This window comes from Ovis canadensis, chromosome 6, assembly GCF_042477335.2.
Source record: "Ovis canadensis isolate MfBH-ARS-UI-01 breed Bighorn chromosome 6, ARS-UI_OviCan_v2, whole genome shotgun sequence".
NCBI lineage: Eukaryota > Metazoa > Chordata > Mammalia > Artiodactyla > Bovidae > Ovis > Ovis canadensis.
This window is the reverse complement of record NC_091250.1, coordinates 94,061,892-94,085,559: the sequence shown is the minus strand read 5'-3', so window position 1 is coordinate 94,085,559 and position 23,668 is coordinate 94,061,892. Positions and strand designations below refer to the sequence as shown.

The window sequence follows — 23,668 nt, the reverse complement described above, 5'->3', positions numbered from 1 at the left end:
AACTTATTTTGTCATATAATCGTAATCAGCTCAGCTCTGTTTTGTTTAGACTGAGGCTATTTCAGGAAATGTATTGTTTCTATTTTCCTGCATCAAGACTAACTCTCTTCCTTCAATCTGTAATATCATCTTAAACCTATCTTAGTTCTCCAGTGATTTTCTGGGGTTGTAAATTACTCTATGAATGTGAAGGGTAACTTGTTTTAGTTTTTGAAGAACCCACATCCTTTATAATAATGTTATGAGGAAAGTCTATTATAAGATCAAAGGAGTGCCTATCACATAAATACTTACTTTTAAATGGCATGTTGTATATAAGATTGAACTATATAAAACAAAAGACTCACTATGCAATAAACAGGGGCTATTGGATACTACAGAATGATTGGCAATGACAATGTAAGTATTTTTTATCTAATAAGACTTTATTTATGCAAAAGCATATCCCATTTCCACATTTTAATTTTTCATGTAAATGAACTAGCTTCTATTCACTTTCAGAATAGCAGATATGTTAATATAATCTATTTCTTAGAAAAAAATCTGAACAAGTGATGAATCAATTAACTTTGGATATTATATATTGCACTTATACCATCACAACATTTATGCTTATAATATAGCAGGAGCATTTTTCCAGATGAGAAAGACAGTTTAGTTTTGTTTGTTTTTAGATTTTGAATTACAAGATGTTTCATAGATTTTTTTCAACCTGAAATGAGCACATGAAACTAATAAGTTTAACTTACAACATTCAGTTCAGTTCAGTAGCTCAGTCATGTCCAACTCTTTGCAACCCCATGAATCGCAGCATGCCAGGCCTCCCTGTCCATCACCAACTCCCGGAGTTCACCCAAACTCACTTCCATCGAGTCAGTGATGCCATCCAGCCATCTCATCCTCTGTCATCCCCTTCTCCTCCTGCCCCCAACCCCTCCCAGCATCAGAGTCTTCTCCAATGAGTCAACTCTTCTCATGAGGCGGCCAAAGTACTGGAGTTTCAGCTTTAGCATCATTCCTTCCAAAGAACACCCAAGGACTGATTTCCTTTAGGATGGACTGGTTGGATCTCCTTGCAGTCTAAGGGACTCTCAAGAGTCTTCTCCAATGCTACTGTTCAGAAGCATCAATTCCTCGGCACTCAGCTTTCTTTACAGTCCAACTCTCACATCCATACATGACCACTGGGAAAACCATAGCCTTGACTAGATGGACCTTAGTCGGCAAAGTAATGTGTATGCTTTTGAATATGCTCTCTAGGTTGGTCATAACTTTCCTTCCAAGGAGTAAGCGTCTTTTAATTTCATGGCTGCAATCACCATCTGCAGTGATTTTGGAGCCCCCAAAAATAAAACCTGACACTGTTTCCACTGTTTCCCCTCTATTTCCCATGAAGTGACGGCACCAGATGCCATGATCTTCATTCTCTGAATGTTGAGCTTTAAGCCAACTTTTTACTCTTCTCTTTCACTTTCATCAAGAGGCTTTTTAGTTCCTCTTCACTTTCTGCCATAAGGGTGGTGTCACTGCATATATGTGGTTATTAATATTTCTTCTGGCAATCTTGATTCCAGCTTGTGTTCCTTCCAGCCCAGTGTTTCTCATGATGTACTCTGTATATAAGTTAAATAAGCAGGGTGACAAAATATACAGCCTTGACGTACTCCTTTTCCTATTTTGAACCTGTCTGTTGTTCCATGTCCATTTCTAACTGATGCTTCCTGACCTGCATACAGATTTCTCAAGAGGCAGGTCAGGTGGTCTCGAATTCCCATCTCTTTCAGACTTTTCCACAGTTTATTGTGATCCACACAGTCAAAGGCTTTGCCATAGTCAATAAAGCAGAAATAGATGTTTTTCTGGAACTCTCTTGCTTTTTCCATGATCCAGCGGATGTTGGCAATTTGATCTCTGGCTTCTCTGCCTTTTCTAAAACCAGCTTGAACATCTGGAAGTTCACGGTTCACGTACTGCTGAAGCCTGGCTTGGAGAATTTTGAGCATTACTTTACTAGTGTGTGAGATGAGTGCAATTGTGCAGTAGTTTAAGCATTCTTTGGCATTGCCTTTCTTTGGGATTGAATGAAAATTGACCTTTTCCAGTCCTGTGGAAACTTACAACATTAACACTACCTAATTGCAGTCAACTCAAATAAATTTCCAATTTTTTTTCTCGGTATTATTATACATCCCTCTGGGAGGACACAGTTCAAGAACATCAAATTCAGGAATATAGAGATTTGGAAAAGTTATATCTTTGGTTCTATTACTAAATTATATGCAGAAGCTATTTACCAGATTTTTTTAACACAATCTTTGCCCCAATCAAAATAGTCATCCTTTTACTGAAACACAAGAAATTAAAAACAAAAGAGAAAAGGATTCTACTAATAAAATTTCTTGATATTTTGTGTATTTGAGAACTTCCAGGAAAAAAGAATGATCATAAAATTCTTGCAACCTAAGTCCTGCAGTTACATTTAAATATATAGTTAAACAGTTATGTTTATTAATTCTGCATATTCAATATCAAATCATTTTGTAAAAAAATTGTATTGTCACTCCATCTCCCAATTTACTCACAATATCTTACAGTTTCCCTAAGTGAGTAGGATGAATGAATCCATACTAAAGAACTGTGCTTAGAAGAAAATAAAGTGAAAGAAAATGAATATTATATCAAGGCAATTAGGAAATAAAGATGTGAATAATTGTGCTTTAAGAACAACATATTTCCATACAAGGTAATAAAAATCATTCTGAAATACATTCTTGGAAAAGATCTCTAATTCTAATCCTCAGTAAGCTTCCTGAAAAGTTGTCATCATAAGAAAATAATGAAAATTTGTATTGCTGTAAGTAGGGCTCTCTGGTCAGAAAGACCTTGTTTGGAATTTAGATTTAGTACTTTATTAGCCACATGATTTTGGACAAGTTACCAAGAAACCCAAGTTCTTCATGGATATAAAGATAATGGATAATAAATAATGAACAGTGTACAACAAGAAAATGACAGTTACACATAATAACAGAGAAATTTCAAATTTATGAAGGCTGAAAAGGAGTATATTGTGTTCTAGCAGAGAAAAGAACACCAGTAATTTCTGAAGATAAGTTGGAGTATTCATATTTAGTTCTCAAAAAAGATACTATTCCCTAAAAGAAAAAAAATTACATCCTCAGCAACTTACAGAAAACAGTAGTATTTAAAAACTAATTGGAAATGTTCTATAGCACCATATTTAGAAGTTATCAAGGTATCTCACTGTGGCTTGTTTGGTTTATAACAAAGCAGTAAAAGATACTGCTAACTATAAATTAAATATAAAGGGAGAAAGATCATATTCTATAAAAATAAGACATCTACTTTACATAAATAACCTTCTTTATGAAGAGATCTTTAAAAATTATAATAACAATAGTAATAACACCATTTTTACTATTGTATAGTTGGCTGCGACAGCCTGGACGATTTCAAGGATTCCTAACAAAGGGACAAAGTTAAGAGCAAAACATAAGTAGGACTCACTGGGAAAGCATTTTAAAGCTTTTTCTTTTTCAGTTCCTGCTAACAATTGATAGCAAGAACATATGCCCCGGACTGATTAGAGATCAATATTTAATATATCTCATATTGCAATGGAAAGTTCACTCTGAAAGTTACTTGGTCTTCCTTGAGGAATCAAGGAATCAGGTTATTAGTAGCATTGTTACATTATCTATTTGATACAATATTTCACTTTTAAAATCTGTATCATTTTGCTTTTGTGTATTGAATTGATTTTCCTACAACAGGAGATACTCTTATTTTATCATATACTTTCGGAATATTGAAGACACATAGAAAGGAAAGAAACACAGAAGTCGCTGTTGCCTCATTAACAATCACAAATATAAAAGTAAAAAATACTAGATATAAATAAAATGGTGAATCTCAAGTAAAAAATGTGTCCATGCATGGGATACTTACTGCATTTGTACTCATGTCATCATAATACTTGTTCATAACAAAGTAATTTGTTATATAGCCCAGTCTGATCTGTTAGCTATGCAAGTTATCTGTTAGCTTAGGCATATGATAACGGTGTCTACAAATTTCACAAATAGATATCAGATTATATTAGAATCTGGTTAATATTTGCAGCCAATGATTTTATAATCCTTCAAAACAGCAAGGCTTTGGGGGCAATAAGACACATGCATGTAAGCCAAATTATACTTACTGACATTAATAAGGTGATGAATGAGTTTGAGTATTCACGCTAGTAGTTTTAATATATATAAATCATTAATTACAGTGAAAGACCACTTATATCTTTTCATTTGCATTTTCTTTAAATATATAAAAATAAAATATGTTTAGTAGCCTAAATTTAAGGAGACAGCCCGTCATTTCTTGTGAAGCTTCATCTGTCCCAGTGACCAGCCTCCTGGGAAAGACAATATAGGTTCTGAGAAGATATGAATTTAAAAAGGGAGCGAGTCATATTCCTACTCTGTTATGTATCTGGTTATCTAGAGGACCTGTCTACATTGAGCTAGTGTCTCTAAGCCTTGAAGCACAGGAGGGCTTGGAGGAAAGAGAAGGTTGTGCTTGTTTATACCATCTAAGGTAGGGAGAAAAAATATTTTACATTTATCTCCTCAATGCTAAAATATAGATACAAATCAAAAATAGAAAATGCAACTACACAGGTATAATTTGCATTTAATTTCTAATTCAAAAGAGACAATTCAGTTTTATTAGTTTATTTCCTTTTGTTAGTGTCAAGGGGAGCACCATACTAGGTAAATTATTTCTTTTGCTTGACATTCAGGTAATTACCTCATTCCTCCCACCTATTACTAGAAACTACAAAGTGAAAGAAACCTTTGCAATGAATGATGAATTTTAATATCTGATTACTTGAGATCATTGGCAAGTATCAGTTTTCATTTGTTAGAAAATATTAATGAACTTGTGAATACAATGATAATAATAGTACTTATTATGTTCCTGGCATGTTGTAAGCAACTATGATATATTAAGTCAATCCTTTCAAGGTCCCACTGAAGTAGACACTATTTATATCCCTACTGCAAAGACACTGAAAAGTTCAGCAATTTACTGAAAGTTCCTAGGTTAACACTTCATAATCAAAACTGCTACGTAAAATACAGCTACAGATTAGATAGTCCTCTGCCATGTAACACTTAAACTTGGCTTACATAAATACAGCTTTACTGGTCATAACTCCATGAAGAAAAATCTACGTTGTGTGGGATGTGGATGGGAAGGAGAATGGGAAATAAGGGAAAATAAAATTCACAGTACTAGCCAAGTCATTGTTCCAGAAGGAGAAATGCCTTTTTGGTGGTTCTCCCACTCAAACGGGACACATTTTTGCAGTCCACAGCTGGGAAGTGGGGAGGCACCTTTTGATAATTCAGACATATTGGTAGCAGCTACCTACCAAACCTTGCTTTTAAATTGAAATTTCTGATGTCAATTCAACTTATTAAACAAAAAGAAAATGAGAGACATAAATATTCATGTGATGGAGCCTAATAAGATCTCATTTCAGAAAATATCACAATTTCTATATATATCTACAAAAAGAGTGGAAACATGTAACAATTATTATAACTGAACTACCAGAGAATTTCTCATCAAATGCTATATATTTGGATCAAACTCAAGTTTGCTAATCTAAATCACTTAGAATATAGTTTGGCCAGTAGAGACTGGGTAGGGGATACAGGTGGGAAACCTAACCTTAGCTACAAATTGTTTCTACTACTATCAGGAATTCTGAGCTAACAAAAATTTGAATTAGTGTTCCATTGTCCTGGGAGCAGCTTGGGAACTGAGGATGACTTCAAGGTATATGCAAATTGTATATATTTAAATGAACAAAGGAACAAACTATCCAGTGGGGTTTGTGAAACATGTCTTGGATCAGAGTTAGCTTTCTCTGAAACTCTCTGTAAACAACCATCACCTCAGGGCTCTCAAAAAGCTCCTTCTCCCTGTTTATACAGTAGAATGGGTGAAGTTAACTTGATGTTAGTTCTGGGATTTGGGGAATTGGCTTCATGAAATTCTGGATTTGTATGAGTGTGTAGCATTGTGGCAAACAAGTTGTCAGAAGAAAAATGTCTAAAAATGTATAGGGAACACTTGGAAAACATCTTCAAAATATGGAAATTTCAAGGACAATGTAATGAAAGCTTTTAAAGAGATGAGGTGACCAAATAACAAAATCCCCAAGAGAACATCTAAGAATGATTTCATAAATTTGAAAATTATCAATAAATCTTCCAAAGTCTTGCTTGATTCCAAGGAGTACAATCCCAATAGTAATCAAATTTATCACATTGGAGATTCTAGACAGATAATCTGATACATAGGATATAACAAGTTGGTTCAAGAACCAAACATTAAGGATAATTTGAAAAAATATAAACAATTGAGAAGGATTTATTCACTGCATGGTAGATGTTTTATTCTTAATGAATCCCAAAGATGATAATAATGGTTCTTATTTGGAAGAATAGATGATAAGACATACAGAATTTTAAGATAATTTTCTTTTAATGAATTGGACAGTGGTATGAATAGAAAAGAAATCCTGAATTGAAAATGGGACTAATTTTTAGACAACTTCTTGTAGTTTTCAAAGGTCAGAAGTATTCTAAAGACAAACATAAGAGATTTAAAATATCTAATTTAGAAAGAAAGGAAAATGAAGTTGGAAATAAAAAAATTATAACTGTAAGAAACTAAGAATGAATGGGAAGTTAGAATATATGAAGATGTAAAGATGTAGTGCCTAACATTTTTATTTTAATAATAGAGAATATAATCTTTTGAATTATAGATGTAAATAATTATGCTGCTGAGGTGACTGAAGTGTTTATCTGGAAGGGTAAATCTTATATGCCACCTACCTAAATATGATACACACGCCTGAATGCAGGGAAGATAGGACCCTGGGGATTAAGACAAGATTAAAGAAGGAAGTTAAAAGACTATCTTCAGAGATATTATATGAAGAAATAAAATTTTAAAGTACTGCACTCATCTAAGATAAAAAATAATGAGATGAGAATAAAATGAGGAGTTTCTGACTTGGGGGACTAGGAAATTAATATAGGAGATCAGGAAGATCACTATGATGTCTCCCCATTAAAGTCACTGAGTGAAAGGAAGAATATATATCCTGAAGGAAAAGATCACTGCATAGGCATACTTCAAACAAACCATAAAGTCAGTTTTACCCTCTCCCCAAAGTCATCGCCAAATAACTTACTGGATATCACAAGAAATTTTGTACCCTTTCTTCAATAACTTTAAGAAGTATCCTTTAAAACTGAAGATTTTTAAAAACAGATTTAATATATAATCAGACAATATAAAATATTATTATTTTCTTTAAATATATTTTAAATTGACCTAGTCATACATAGCACATATTCCAAGTTGATGAAATTTCTGAGAAGGAACTAAAAAGGGCAAAGCAATCTTATATAGTGCAATTGACATTAAAATCAAGGTCATAAAAATTATTCAGTTAAAATAATTTTTAATAAAGCTACATACTTTAATATCAATATAAATCTAGATCACAATGCTAAGCCAAGTAGTTTACATGTTTTCTCTGTCTTCACAGTAAGCAAATAAATGGTGCATTATTATAATCAAACCTCATCTTTTGTTTAAAGAATACATTCTATGGTTTCTGTGATCATTAGATGCAAGATTCTCCTAACAAAAAATCTTATTAATAAGGATAGCTTTGAATAAAAGAATAGTTTTCTTAAAGGAGCATACTATACATTTTCAATGTATTATTTCTATGTATTATTTAAAGTAAAAAGAAAATCTGTCACTATGAAAGCAATTTATTTCCTAAACTTTGGAGGCATGTGTAGATAATATATTTGCTCTGATTTAGAAAGTATTTCAAAGAGTTGAGTATTCATATTTAAATTTTTATAAAACTAATCATAAAAGTAAACTTAAAAAGAGAACACTTGTGAGATACTATGTAAAATAAACTGAAAATGAAATAAAATACAAGGAGGTAATTGTTTTATTTTAATGTATTTTCTTCATATTTGGAAGAATATTTGCACTCACTGTTCTAACAAGCAAAAGTGTTGTAGAGAATTTAATATCATCACTAGGTTATAGTTACTTTATCACTACCACACATATAAGCATGGAAGTCAATCAAGATTTATACAACATGGATGAATCCCTAAATCAAATTTAACTTAGACACTATTTGTTATAACTTCTTTTATATAAACAAGATGCAACTTATTTGACTAAAAGTAATCAAGAACACCAGTATTTGAATCATTCTTAATCATAAGCCATAATTAGTGAATTAGTTGTTTCTAAGTAGCATTTGATGTAACAAAAAGTAGACAGAAGTAGGTTTAAAGCAAACAATTCTAGTTTGGAGCTAATAAAAATAACAATATTGATCATAAAAAATCATAAAAATAACCACAGAATGTATGCATCAAAAAATGTCTCTTTTAGGACAGTCTAATTAAAATGTGCTCATGCCAGCACCATCCCCAAGATAAAACTATGTTCTAAAGATTTCCCAGCACAGAGTGTAGTGTACCCCAGCTCTGCACAAACATTGTTTCTACCCATTTTTACTGCAGTCAATTTAATTTTAATATCTCTCTCTCACACTCACACATACATTTACGATGGGGAGGGGGAGGAGAGGGAGAAAATAAGAGGGAGAGAGACAGAGGGAATAAGAAAGATCAAGCACAAACAAAATAGTAATTAAGTAATTTTAAAATCTAAATGGCATTCCAGAAAAATTTTAACCAGAAGCATATACACACTGAAAGAATTATTATATACACATATGTATAAAATTTACATATAGTGGGTTTTCCCTTCTGTATCTTTAAATATCCAATATTATCTGAACACATCTTATTGATATTAAGATTAGATGGGATTTTTCCAAAAATACACAGGTTGCCTTAAGTATATTAGACAGTATAATTTTACTTCCACAAAGACTAAGAAATTGCTCTATACCTGGGACAGTGTGGAACTCTATGATGCTTAGCAGACTATATAGCCACATAATTGCCCATTTTCACAGCTTCCAATGAGGCCTGACAACTCACCAGTTTATAGCAGTGGCAGATGATTAGAGAAAGAAATTTTTCACTTTTTAACTTACTTTCAGAAAAGATATGAAAATTCAGGATTGAGAAAAGAAGCCTTATGAATAGTGGAATACACTGCTACACTCAACCACGTTTTATTTCTTTGCAATATTTCTATCACATGGAACAAAGTCCAGAAGTTGCAAATAAAGCAATGCATTCAGGAATTTCTTAAAGTAATCACAAAAGAGTAAATATGAAAAATTATTTCTAATTACCTCTGTTGAGTGACGCTGAACTGTTTATATCTCCAGTAATGAAGGAAGACTCTGACTGTTTTCGGACCGTATCATTCCACATTCTACGAATTCGGCTCTGGATGAAGAAAAAGGAAAAAGGAGATAAAATCACCACACAGTGAACCTTTGCACAAGTCACTCTTTTTTTTTCATTTCTGTAATATAGGCTTATATGAGGCTTTTATTTCTGGAATCTGGCAAATACACAGCTTCCACATGCTTGTAGTACAGGAGCATGAGAACATCAGGAACTAAATTAATGATAATCATTGGTTCTTATTAAGTGTATTCTTCAATGCGTATGCCAGAAGTCATTATAACTACTTAAAAGAAATAAATGTAATGGTGGTGGTTTAGTTGGTCAGTTGTGTCTGATGCTTCGCAACTTTATGGACTGTGCCCACCAGGCTCCTATGTCCATAGAATTTTCCAGGCAAGAACACTGGAGTGGGTTGCCATTTTCTTCTTCAGAGGATTTAACTGACCCAGGGATCAAAACCGTGTCTCCTGTATTGCAGTCAGTCTCCTGCATAGCAGGAGGATTCTTTACCAACTGAGCCACCAAGGAAGCCCCAAATGTAATGTGATATGCCAATTTAAAAGATACATATGATGTATATGTAGATACATAGAAGTGTACTCTAGATAGAATTTAGTAATTTTAATTTCTAAGGTAAAACAAGTTATTTTCACTGTAATTTTATGGGAATTTAATATTTAAATGTGCATTAAATTAAAGGTTTAGTAACAAAAATTTTACTTAATTCAGAACCTTATAAGAACAAATAGTTTGGGATGAAAAGAACATAGAATATTATTAAGATGCTACTAAACAACATTTTCTATAAATTTTGTAAGAAGATCAATATAATTTTACAGGTTACATACTATCTTGACTTTTCTATCTTTTGAAGGAAACAAAGGAAGTCAATTGATCTTTATTCATTTCCATATAGTAGGAAGTTTTATAGAGAACTGAAATCCTTACATCATTATATAAATTCTCAAATTCAATTTTCTAACTGTCTGATAAATCAAGAAAGATTTTTCCACTGTGGGGGGAGACTTTTTTCCGTTTTACTGTTTAGTTACTTTATTAGAGTTAGGGATCAAAAATGAAATAATGGTCTTGTGAACAGGAAACAAAATATTTTCAGAAGCTTTTCCAAGGATGAAAAAGTTATAATACTAACTAGTACTAACTAGTACTAATGGTGAAACCAAGCTCACAAAAGGGTTATGTTTCAAATATATTTGAACTCAAATAATAGGAGTACCTAATCCTCAAATATTAGATGATTGGTTTTATGAATATTGGGTCATGTTTATCCCTTAGAAATACTGTCTATTTTGTTATATAGGTCAGAAACTGCACATATTACACATACAAACAAAACAAAAGTAATAAAAATACAATAAGAAAACCGATGCAATAAACCTCACAATTAAAAAATGTTTCTATTGAAAAATACTTCAAAATTCAAACTGAAATACTTGGAATCAATTTCTCACATTTGTTTTATTGGTTAACTAACTATAAACATATTAATTGACCTCTTTAATGTAGAAGATACAAAGATGAAAGGCAAACACAAACACTTTGCCTTCATGGTCCTGCTAGACTAATACGTGACAGATTAATCACATATAAATTAACAAATAAATGCAAAAGTACAATATGTCCACAAATCTCTATAGAAGCATTACTAATTATAGCTGAAAACTGTGAACAATTCAATGACTATCAATGGTACGATGGACACATAGATCATAGAATAATGTATAGTGATGAAGGGCTTCCCAGGTGGCTCAGTGGCAAAAGAATCCGCTTGTAATGCACAAAATGCAGGCAGACACAGGTTCAGTCTTGCAATTGGGAAGATTCCCTGGAGCAATGTATGGCAACCCATTCCAGTATTCTTGCCTAGAGAACCCCATGGACAGATGAGCCTTCTGGGCAACAGTCCATGAAGTCACAAGGATCGGACACGACTGAATGGACTGAACACACATAGTAATGAAAATAAAAGGGCAATATAGTCACCTGCAGCAACATAATGCCCAAGGAAAGAAGGAAAACAAAAGAATATGTACTGGATGATTTCATGTGGATAAGTATCAAATATATGCAAAAGAAAAGCTACTGTTAAAAGTTAAGATGCTGATTATGTCTTGAAGTGACTGATTAAGAAGCATTCAAAGGGTAACTAAGTTACTGCCAATGTTCTAATAATTGATCTGGGGAAGGGTAAATCAATGTGCCATACAATTAAATTTTTGTGGTTTTGTTAATATCTATTATGATACACAATTGAAATAATTTTTAAGTGCGCATAACAAAAAAATATATCCTTGTCTAGGAAATGTGAAACCAATATGTTACCGGAGATCAGTGGAGAAATAACTCCAGAAAGAATGAAGGGATGGAGCCAAAGCAAAAACAATACCCAGTTGTGGATGTGACTGGTGATAGAAGCAAGGTCTGATGCTGTAAAAAGTAATATTGCATAGGAACCTGGAAAGTTAGGTCCATGAATCAAGGCAAATTGGAAGTGGTCAAACAGGAGATGGCAAGAGTGAATGTCGACTTTCTAGGAATCAGTGAACTAAAATGGATTGGAATGGGTGAATTTGACTCAGATGACCATTATATCTACTACTATGGGCAGGAATCCCTTAGAAGAAATGGAGTAGCCATCATGGTCAACAAAAGAGTCTGAAATGCAGTACTTGGATGTAATCTCAAAAACGACAGAATGATCTCTGTTCATCTCCAAGGCAAACCATTCACTATCACGGTAATCCAAGTCTATGCCCCAAACAGTAACAATGAAGAAGCTGAAACTGAATGGTTTTATGAACACCTACAAGACCTTTTAGAACTAACACCCAAAAAATATGTCCTTTTCATTATAGGGGACTGGAATGCAAAAGTAGGAAGCCAAGAAACACCTGGAGTAACAGGCAAATTTGGCCTTGGAATACGGAATGAAGCAGGGCAAAGGCTAATAGAGTTTCGCCAAGAAGATGCACTAGTCATGGCACACACCCTCTTTCAACAACACAAGAGAAGACTCTACACATGGACATCACCAGATGGTCAACACTGAAATCACATTAATTACATGCTTTGCAGCCAAAGGTGGAGAAACTCTATACAGTCAGCAAAAACAAGACAGGGAGCTGACTGTGGCTCAGATGATGAGCTCCTTATTGCCAAATTCAGAATTAAATTGAAGAAAGTAGGGAAAACCGCTAGACCATTCAGGTATGACCTAAATCAAATCCCTTATGATTATACAGCGGAAGTGAGAAATAGATTCAAGGGACTAGATCTGATAGTTAGAGTGCCTGATGATCTATGGATTGAGGATCATGACATTGTACAGGAGACAGGGATCAAGACCATCCCCATGGAAAAGAAATGCAAAAAAGCAAAATGGCTGTCTGGGGAGGCCTTACAAATAGCTGTGAAAAGAAGAGAAGTGAAAAGCAAAGGAGAAAAGAAAAATATAAACATCTGAATGCAGAGTTCCAAAGAATAGCAAGGAGAGATAAGAAAGCCTTTCTCAGTGATCATTGCAAAGAAAGAGAGGAAAACAACAGAATGGGAAAGACTAGAGATCTTTTCCAGAAAATTAGAGATACCAAGGGAACATTTCATGCAAAGATGGGTTTGATAAAGGACAGAAATGGTATGGACCTAACAGAAGCAGAAGATTTTAAGAAGAGGTGGCAAGAATACACAGAAGAACTGTACAAAAAAGATCTTCACAACCCGGATAATCACGATGGTGTGATCACTCATCTAGAGCCAGACATTTTGGAATGTGAAGTCAAGTGGGCCTTAGAAAGCATCGCTACGAACAAAGCTAGTGGAGGTGATGGCATTCCAGTTGAGCTCTTTCAAATCCTGAAAGATGATGCTGTGAAAGTGCTGCACTCAATATGCCAGCAAATTTGGAAAACTCAGCAGTGGCCGCAGAACTGGAAAAGGTCAATTTTCATTCCAATTCCAAAGAAAGGCAATGCCAAAAAAATGCTCAAACTACTGCAAAATTGCACTCATCTCACATGATAGTAACGTAATGCTCAAACTTCTCCAAGCCAGGCTTCAGCAGTACGTGAACCATGAACTTCCAGATGTTCAAGCTGGTTTTAGAAAAGGCAGAGAAGCCAGAGATCAAATTGCCAATATCCACTGGATCATCGAAAAAGCAAGAGAGTTCCAGAAAAAAATCTATTCCTGCTTTACTGAATATGGCAAAGCCTTTGACTGTGTGGATCACAATAAACTGTGGAAAAGTCTGAAAGAGATGGGAATACCAGACCACCTGACCTGCCCCTTGAGAAACCTGTATGCAGGTCAGGAAGCAACAGTTAGAACTGGACATGGAACAACAGACTGGTTCCAAATAGGAAAAAGAGTACATCAAGGATGTATAATGTCACCCTGTTTATTTAACTCCTATGCAGAGTACATCATGAGAAATACTGGACTGGAAGAACCACAAGCTGGAATCAAGATTGCCGGGAGAAATATCAATCACCTCAGATATGCAGATGATACCACCCCTTATGGCAGAAAGTGAAGAGGAACTAAAAATCCTCTTGATGAAAGTGAAAGAGGACAGTGAAAAAGTTGGCTTAAAGCTCAACATTCAGAAAACGAAGATTATAGCATCTGGTCTCATCACTTCATGGGAAATAGATGGGGAAACAGTGGAAACAGTGTCAGACTTTATTTTTGGGGCTCCAAAATCACCACAGATGGTGACTGCAGCCATGAAATTAAAAGACGCTTAATCTTTGGAAGAAAAGTTATGACCAACCTAGGTAGCATATTCAAAAGCTGAGATATTACTTGCCAACAAAGGTCCGTCTAGTCAAGGCTATGGTTTTTTCCAGTGGTCATGTATGGATGTAAGTTGGACTGTGAAGAAAGCTGAGCACCGAAGAATTGATGCTTTTGAACTGTGGTGTTGGAGAAGATTCTTGAGAGTCTCTTGGACTGCAAGGAGATGCAACCAGTCCATTCTAAAGGAGATTAGTCCTGGGATTTCTTTGCAAGGAATGATGGTAAAGCTGAAACTCCAGGACTTTGGCCACCTCATGCAAAGAGTTGACTCATTGGAAAAGGCTCTGATGCTGGCAGAGATTGGGGGCAGGAGGAGAAGGGGACGACCGAGGATCAGGTGGCTGGATGGCATCACCGACTAGATGAACATGAGTTTGAGTGAACTTCGGGAGATGGTGATGGACAGGGAGGCCTGGCGTGCTGCGATTCATGGGGTCACAAAGAGTTGGATACGACTGAGCGACTGAAGTGAACTGAGGAAATCTGAGAACACTGCAGTAAAGAAGTGACATCTCAACTGAGGGTTGATTAAATTATGATCATTTTGCAGGTGTGCTCAATTGTGCCTGACTCTGTGACTCCATGGTCTGTAGCCTGCCAGGCTCCTCTGTCCATGGAATTTTCCAGGCAAGAATAGGGAGTGGGTTGTCATTTCATTCCTCCAGGGGCTCTTGCACACCCATGTCTTCTGTGCCTTCTGCACTGATAGGCAAGTTCTTTACCATTTGAGCCACCTGGGAAGCCTGCCTATTTTTCAGTTCAGTTCAGTCTTTCAGTCATGTCCGACTCTTTGTGACCCCTTGAATCACAGCATGCCAGGCCTCCCTGTCTATTTTTTAGGTGACATTTATTTGAGCTGGCCCCATTATCTTCTATTATTATTATCTTCTATTAATCTCTCAACCTGGGCTTGCCACACCTGTTCCCCTGCTCTTCCGTAACAAGCCAAGCATGCTTCTGCCTTAGGTTTTGTTTGATTATTTCTTCTGCATGGAGTACTCTTTCCCCGATACGGGTATGGATGACTTTTACATCTCTTTCAATCTTTGCTCAAATACTTTCTCTTTAAAGAGACCTAACTTGATCATCCTATATAGAATTGTATTTCATGCACCCAACTCTGCAACTTTTTGCCCTCATAGCTTTACCATTTTCTACACACAACATATTATTATAATATAGTCATTTCTTATATTTATATTTAATGCCCAAACAGTAATGTCCAATCTCTGCATATAGGTTTGAGGTTCTAGAAATCAGAAAGTTTGGGAATTCCCTGGTGGTTGAATGGTTAGGAATCCACACTTTCACTGCTGAGGGACCAGGTTCAATTCCTGGTCAGGGAACTAAGATTCCATTGGCCACATTATGCAGCCAAAAGAAAAAAGTAAAATAAAAATTCTGTCCTTTTTTGTTCACCTGAAATGGTACCTGATATATAATAATTATTGTGTGTGTATATAAAATACATTTTATAAATATAACAAATATTTCAATTAATTCTTCTAGGTTCTCTCCTGTGTTTTTCATGTATTCACTCACTGAAATCTCCCAAGAATTCCCTGAGGTATGTAATCTCCCATTCATTACAAAATTGAGATTTAGAGGTTAACATGTACAATATCACAGACCTAATAATTGGTATAACTAATATTTGACTTCAATCATTTGGCTCCTGATTTAGGAGATTAGAACTTTTTCAGTTCAGTTCGGTTCAGTCGCTCAGTTGTGTCTGACTCTTTGCGACCCAATGAATCACAGCACGCCAGGCCTCCCTGTCCATCACCAACTCCCAGAGTTCACTCAGATTCATGTCCATCAAGTCAGTGATGCCATCCAACCATTTCATCCTCTGTCATCCCCTTCTTCTCCTGCCTCCAATCTCTCTCAGAATCAAAGTCTTTTCCAATGAGCCAACTCTTCACATGAGGTGGCCAAAGTACCGGAGTTTCAGCTTTACCATCATTCCTTCCAGAGAAATCCCAGGGCTGATCTCCTTCAGAATGGACTGATTGGATCTCCTTGCAGTCCAATGGGCTCTCAAGAGTCTTCTCCAACACCACAGTTCAAAAGCATCAATTCTTCGGCACTCAGCCTTCTTCACAGTCCAACTCTCACATCCATACATGACCACTGGAAAAACCATAGCCTTGACTAGACGGACCTTAGTTGGCAAAGTAATGTCTCTGCTTTTCAATATGCTAACTAGGTTGGTCATAACTTTTCTTCCAAGGAGTAAGCGTCTTTTAATTTCATGGCTGCAGTCACCATCTGCAGTGATTTTGGAGCCCCCCAAAATAAAGTCTGACACTGTTTCCACTGTTTCCCCATCTATTTCCCATGAAGTTATACTATATCAAATAATAATTGAAAAAGTAAAAGGAGATAAGGGTAAAGTGTTGCAATCAGAGAAAAATATATAATATGTAGCATTAAGCTTATATTTAAATGTTCATGGAAAGGACCAGGACAAGCTTTAGAATATGCCAGTGAATAAAGCAAGTCGCAGAATATTACACACAATAAGATACAATTTTAAAGAAATATTTTAAGAAGGTGAAGTAATTAACATCTTTTGGAGAGGTGAAGAAATTTTTAGAATAAGTCATGAAAATGATAAACAAAGGTTAGTAGATTGTCTGTGGTAGGGAGATACAGGGATTGCTTAAAGAGAAGTTTCAAGAAGGGAAAACATATGGCAAATACTCTATTTCCTAAGTTTGATGATAAGTTCACAGGCTTTATTATTACACTTCACCATATGGTACATATATTTTTTGTTTAAAATACTGTATAACAAAAGTAAATACATCTACAAACTCAACAAAACAACTGAAAATAGATGACAGAACAATTAATGAAAGGTCAAGGTAGAAAGAACAATACTTCAGTTCAGAGTTTTTATAAACGAATCTTTTATAAGTGATTACCACTAGGAGATTAATAGATGGAGAGGATTTTTACTTTTTAGTCTTGAAAATCACATCCTTCCACTACCTACACAGTAGCCACATGATTTTATTACCTGTGGGTGATTTCCTGTCACCTCCATTTCTAAATTATATCCTTAACTTTCTAAATAATCTAAATAAAATAAAAACTCCAGTTCTCTTACAAATACCTAAGGTTCCGTCTCCAGCTTTCTTCATCTCCCATTCACATACCACTTGAACCAATGACATTCTTCCTACTCCCAAAGTTTCAAGTTCTTACCCACCTAAATGGCTTTATATTTGATGCACTGTCACCTGAAATTCTCTTTCCCTGAACACCCTTCCTGTCATTTTTCCAAACAGTCTTTGCCTATTGCTTAATCCAAGTAACCACCTGGACTTTATGCATCATATGGCTATATTTGGTTCTGCACCAACTTTTATAATCTGATATTTTCTGTTGGTTTATTTGATTACTAATAAATTTTCTGCCTTTTACAGTTAGTGTGAAAGCCCCAGATCTTGGAGGAAGTTGTCTTTTAACCGTTTTATCACAGGAGCTTATAATATTGCTTGGCATTTTATAACATAAATCCAATGTTTCTTAACAACAAAAAATAATGATTGTGATTTTAGAAGTTCTCTGATGTGGAAAAAGACACCTCTACTCTCAAAATTTTACCTCAATATCAGTGAGTGTTTTAGATGTTGTACATGGAATTTCACAGTTAATGTGAAATGTTTATTATGTCTACCTAAACAGACTATATTTAAGTAATAGTACTTTGTGTAGTGTTAGACTGTCAAACAGAATTGCATTATATTAAGCACAAGAAAACAACATGAGGTTTTTCTTCACAGTATTATAATTGTGATGTTATAACTATAAAAGTTAAAAAAAAAGACAACTTTAAAATATATACCTGAAATTACACCAGTAAGTGATATATATTCCAACTTTTTGAGCATATACAATTTGTCATGTTTTGTAAAATTAGCTTAATCTGCCTAATGATGTAAGAAATCAGAAACCACTTTACTTATGAAAAAACTGAGGGCTAGTGAGATTTAATGACTTGTTTTGTGTCACAGCTGGTAGGAATATGGCAAGGCTAGAATTAAGACCGGGTCTACCCACTCACAAAGGTTATGATTGTTCTTTTAAGCTGCAGTATTTTATCTTGCGGGTTAGAAGTAATGCTAAACATTGCACAGCTCTGTTCTAACATAAAGCATAAAGCTCCGAAATATTATGATTTCACTGAAGACATTTGTGAATAAAATGGCTGTAGGATAATGGTTGATAAGTTCAGTTCTATGAAGGAATGCAGAAACAAATCAAGTTAAATGACAAACAGAATCTCAGAAATTTCAATTTAAAATTGTTGAAAAGACTGTTACAAAAAGAGAGGTAAGAATTATCAGGTTGAAAATGAAGGACTGGATCACAAGAAGGTTATACAGAAAGTATCCAGGTGTGCCTCCACTCTTACATGAAACTCAGATTCTGAATGAAAATTTACTAGTCCTGACTCAGAAATCTCAGTCCATCTAATTTGGTACATTTGCTTCCTTAATTTACAACTGTGCAACCTTACTAAGGCATAGAAATAATAAAATAAATTCAAATTTTAAATAACTGCCTATTATATGTGGAAATAAGTTCCATATATTATGATAATTTGTGTTAAGTGTCAGGATAACTTGTCAAAATAAAAATAAACATTCTAAAACTAACATATAACTGATAGGTTTGACAGTTACATGTTAGTTTTCAAATGTTTAGTTGGAACTATTAGATTGATAGCAAATATGTGGTTTTATTTATAAAATAAAACATAACTCCTTTAGTGTGATAAAAACATTTCTGATAATATTGTTTATTATCTTTGGTTTATAAGTTTTTCAAGTGCTAGTTCAGTGTATACAACTGTCCAGCCTGACAATGAATGTGTTTTAGAGAATCAGATATATTAGCTTGGCAAGTGCTATTATAATTAAAGGTTCCAAGGATATTTAATTTTCTAAGCATATGAATGGAATTGTTTAGAGAAACTGAACCTATTATATTTATAAGCCAATTGGAATTAGTCAAAGAACAAATGATCTTTTTATTATATATATGTGTATATATATAATCACCAAATTAAAATAAATAAATTTAGAAGGTTGAGTTAATAGAGTTAAAATATGCTCCTGATTTATAAATTTGTTTTGGAATTTCAAGTCAAGTCTTCTTCAGAAAATTTCAATTAACAACACTACAAAAATGATTGTTTTTCCCACTAAATCATATATTCTTAGAAATATTAGTTTGGTAACTGGAACTCAAACTCACTCATGCTTGACCCACATATGTCTTTTATTTGGCACATTTTAGCATCCTAGAGTTGCTGAAATTTCTACATAGTAATCTTTGGACTGACATTGTGTGGAAAATAGAAGATAAGTTACTTAAAAGTTCAGAATTTCCTTTGAAAGGGGTGATACAGTCATTATTAATATATCTAGTGCTGATGTTGAAGCTGAAACTCCAATACTTTGGCCACCGGATGCAAAGAGCTGACTCATTTGAAAAGACCCTGATGCTGGGAAAGACTGAGGCAGGAGGAGAAGGGGATGACAGAGCATGTGATAGTTGATGGCATCACCGACTCAATGGACATGAGTTTGGGTAAACTCCGAGAGTTGGTGATGGACAGGGAGGCCTGACATGCTGCAGTTCATGGGGTTGCAAAGAATCGGACAAGATTGAGCGACTGAACTGAACTGAACTGAAGTGCTGGACTCATGGGAGTAAGCACTTTGACCAGTTAAATTAATGATGCTATTTTGGTATTCTGAATTGCCCTTTGACCTACTAACATACAACATGAAATGAGTTATAACTTTTTATTAAACCTATTTAATAAGTAAATATTTTCAGTATTCAATAAAGAATTACTAGACTAGTTAAAAGAAGTAATTAACTCAGAAACATTTATGTACAGTATTACTTTCTTAGAATTTTAGGTGAAATGTCAAATTCCTTTCCTCACCTTCATTTTTCATTCAACTAGGAACAATCTGAAATCATGAATTACTATTCAAACTTAGACTCTAAACTTCAAATTTTTTTGCAGTTTGGTTTCTTAAATTTCTGTCATAACCATTTTCATTTGAGACACACTAAAACAAAACAACAAAATTGTGTTGTGTTAAATGCTTTGGATAGAAAATAAATCTCATCAAGATAGGACAGCAGCTCATAATGGAACACAGATAAGAGCTAGTTCATTTTAATTAACAAATATTGTTTACCTGTGAGCCTGTAGAGTAGCGCCCAGGAGTTCGAGAACCAGATGTTTTCCCTGAGCCGATGGAGCTCTCTGTACTTTTGCCACTACAGCAATGTGTTCGTAGGCATTTCCCATACTCTTTTCGTACCTAGTCAAAAACATTAGCTTCTATTATCAAAGAATTCATTTCAGCTAGGAATATAAAATGTATGTGAATTTTATTTTCAGATAATTAAAACATTTTGCCCTACACATATAAATAAGAAAGTCTGTTCAGAATACATGTTATGTTTTTTACAACGTAAAATAATATCCATACTGTCAAGACTTAAATTTGTATAACTGGACTTTTTAAAACACATAAACACACAGATGCCCAATCACACCATAATGATATAATCTCTTAGTTGAAAAAAACAAAAACTTAAGACTTTTCTACGCTATTTTTAGCTTTATAGATCTGATACAAAATATCCCTATTGGTGCAACTATTATTTAGACAGAGGTCTAGCCAGGAATTTAGAGAGAAGAGGAAATGGAAATAGGTGAGAGAAAAGAGGAGACAAAATATTTAAAGACAGAGCAGAAAACAAGAATGTGTTGGGCTAAGCATTTTAAAATAATTTATATTTCTTTGAAATGTATTTCTCTTAAAAGAGGGAAATTGTCAATTTGAGAATATAAAATTCAAAACATTTAAAATTTATTCCCAGAAAGATGTCATGGGGAGAGAGGTGGGAGGGGGGTTCAAGTTTGGGAATGCATGTAAGAATTAAAGATTTTAAAATTAAAAAAAAAAAAAGGAAAACCTAATGAATGGAATAAAATAAAATAAAATAAATTAAATTAAAAAAAAATAATAAAATAAAATAAAATTTATTCCCTCAGAATGGTGGCGGTTTAGTCACTAAGTCATCTCCAACTCTTACAACCCCATGGACTATAGCCTGCCAGTCTCCTCTGTCAATTGAATTTTCCAGGCAAGAATACTGGAATGGGTTGCCATTTCCTTCTCCAGGGAATCTTCCCAACCCAGGAATTGAACCTGGGTCTCCTGCATTGCAGACAGAGTCTTTGCCAACTGAACTGTGAGGGAAGATCTTCATTAAAATAGTTCTATTAAATAATTACAGAGAAATATGATTGCTTTCCTATATAGCACTGCAATTAACTAATTAATCCTTGTAGTATAAAAATCACAATATAAAAGGAGATACACATTTTTTAGCTGATACTTTCAAAAAAGAAAATATATCAACAATTCTGGGGGAAATCAATTTAATCAGACAAGACTTACAAAAATAAACAGAAATTGTTCTAAATCATATCTCCACTAGTAACATCAAGAAAAATAAGTGCCAATTACTTGTTCATCAATTAAAACACATTATAGGATAACTTACTGGTTTTACATTCACAAAGTTTACATTCATTATGAAATAATATTGTATATATATATTTTCTTTAGCATTTCATTGGTTTCACATGAGTTCATAATTTCCAGATTTTGTGACAATGTAATATCATTAAAAAAAACTTATAAAAACATGCTTTCCTGAGAAATTTTACTTAGAATCAAGAGAAAAATAAGGAGTGTGCATGATATACTAAAGTTAGTATTTGAAATTAAACATTATCTCAATAAATTACAGTTCATTCCATCTATAATATGGCAAAATCAGAGACTGACTATATTCAGATTTGTTTGAAGAACTCACATTCACTAAATTATGTGATAGGAACAATGATACAAAGTCATGTGAATCAAAGCATGAGAAGGAGTGCCTGATAGAAGTAGAGAGGTACCAAGAAAGGCTTCCCAGAGAAGACAATTCACTATTTACAAGCCAATTCATATTTTGTTTTTTAAAATAAGTCTGTGACCACTTCTGTGTGTGTGTGTGTGTGTGTGTGTGTGAAGATATGCGTGAGGGTGAGATAGGAGGGTGAGATGAAGAAGCTTCTCCATCTTAAACATTCTTTGCTGGAAACTATGCTAGGCTCCTCCCTCGAAATGAATCTAGAAAATAATTATTACTGACATTTTACAAATAAGAACACTAAAAAGATTAAGCAATTAAAGTAAACTGAAAGACTGAAAAGGTTAAGTGATATGCATTATATGAAAATACCCAAATCTCATGGGTGCTCTATGATCAGAAAGCTCTAAGATCCTACATTTCTAATATTTATATGACCAACATAAGGTATTATATATTATTAATCTACTAGATTATCTCATTCTTTGTCTCTGGAGAAAATGAGGACACATATTTCATGATAATTTCAGGAAACTTAAAATAATCTCCACCTAATAGGGAGGCATTATCAATTACAGTTTAGTAATATGTATTCAATTTATGAAATATCTCTTAGAACCTAAATTTTCACATAACCTATATCCTATTTTGTTTTTCCTAATGAACTCAACAAGTGATGCTTTTCTCCTTACAAAAGGAAGTGATTTTAGTAAAGTGATGTAAATCTAAACAGATATTTTGGGGAGAGAGGGGCTATTAGAGAAAGAACAAAGGGAACCACTTCCATGAAAACTTACCAAAAAATGTTACATGTTCTGAACTGATTATATAAATAACCAGTAAATAAAGGTATATAGTGATACCTAGTTCCACATTTAGCTATATTACTGAATCATTACAGACTTTATTTTTCTGTGATTAGATCTGAAGTGGTGAGCATGTATGTTAAAAAGAAAAAAGCAAAAATAACATGCACCATCTCCATGAGAGGTATCTCTGCAGATTATAATATAATTTATTTGACAATTTAGTCATTTGCATATTCTAATCCACTATTTCACATGATACAACATCTTATCCCAATCAGATATGGCACATGATTATTCAACATGAGGTTGTTCTAAAATATATAAAGATGGGAAAGAAAATATACCTGCCCAAAGAAATATTTCTTTTATACTCTCTGATCAGAAATAAAATATTATGAAACTTTCTGAGATGTTTCACATAATTAACAACAAAGAAAACGTGACAACCTTAATGACAAAGTAGAGATGCTGGTGACACATCTCGCAACCTACACTCTAGAAAATGACTGACAGTTCAAAGTTTGATTTTTTGTTGTTAATGAGTTGAATCAATCAACAAATAATCCTATAAAACAAATGATCTCAAAAATGGAACATTTT

General features: G+C 34.0%; 1 protein-coding gene across 12 annotated transcripts in view; it reads right to left on the bottom strand.

The window, feature by feature from the left end:
- The window catches only part of ADGRL3 (adhesion G protein-coupled receptor L3), a 936,369-nt gene that overhangs the window by 20,138 nt on the left and 892,563 nt on the right, over positions 1-23,668 (bottom strand). For all 12 annotated transcript variants that reach the window (XM_070292434.1, XM_069593110.1, XM_069593111.1 and 9 more), the window contains 2 exons: positions 20,522-20,647; positions 9,410-9,506 (listed from right to left, as the gene is read on the bottom strand). In XM_070292434.1, the coding sequence (XP_070148535.1) occupies positions 9,410-9,506; positions 20,522-20,647 (223 nt within the window). The remainder of the gene's footprint in view (positions 1-9,409; positions 9,507-20,521; positions 20,648-23,668) is intronic.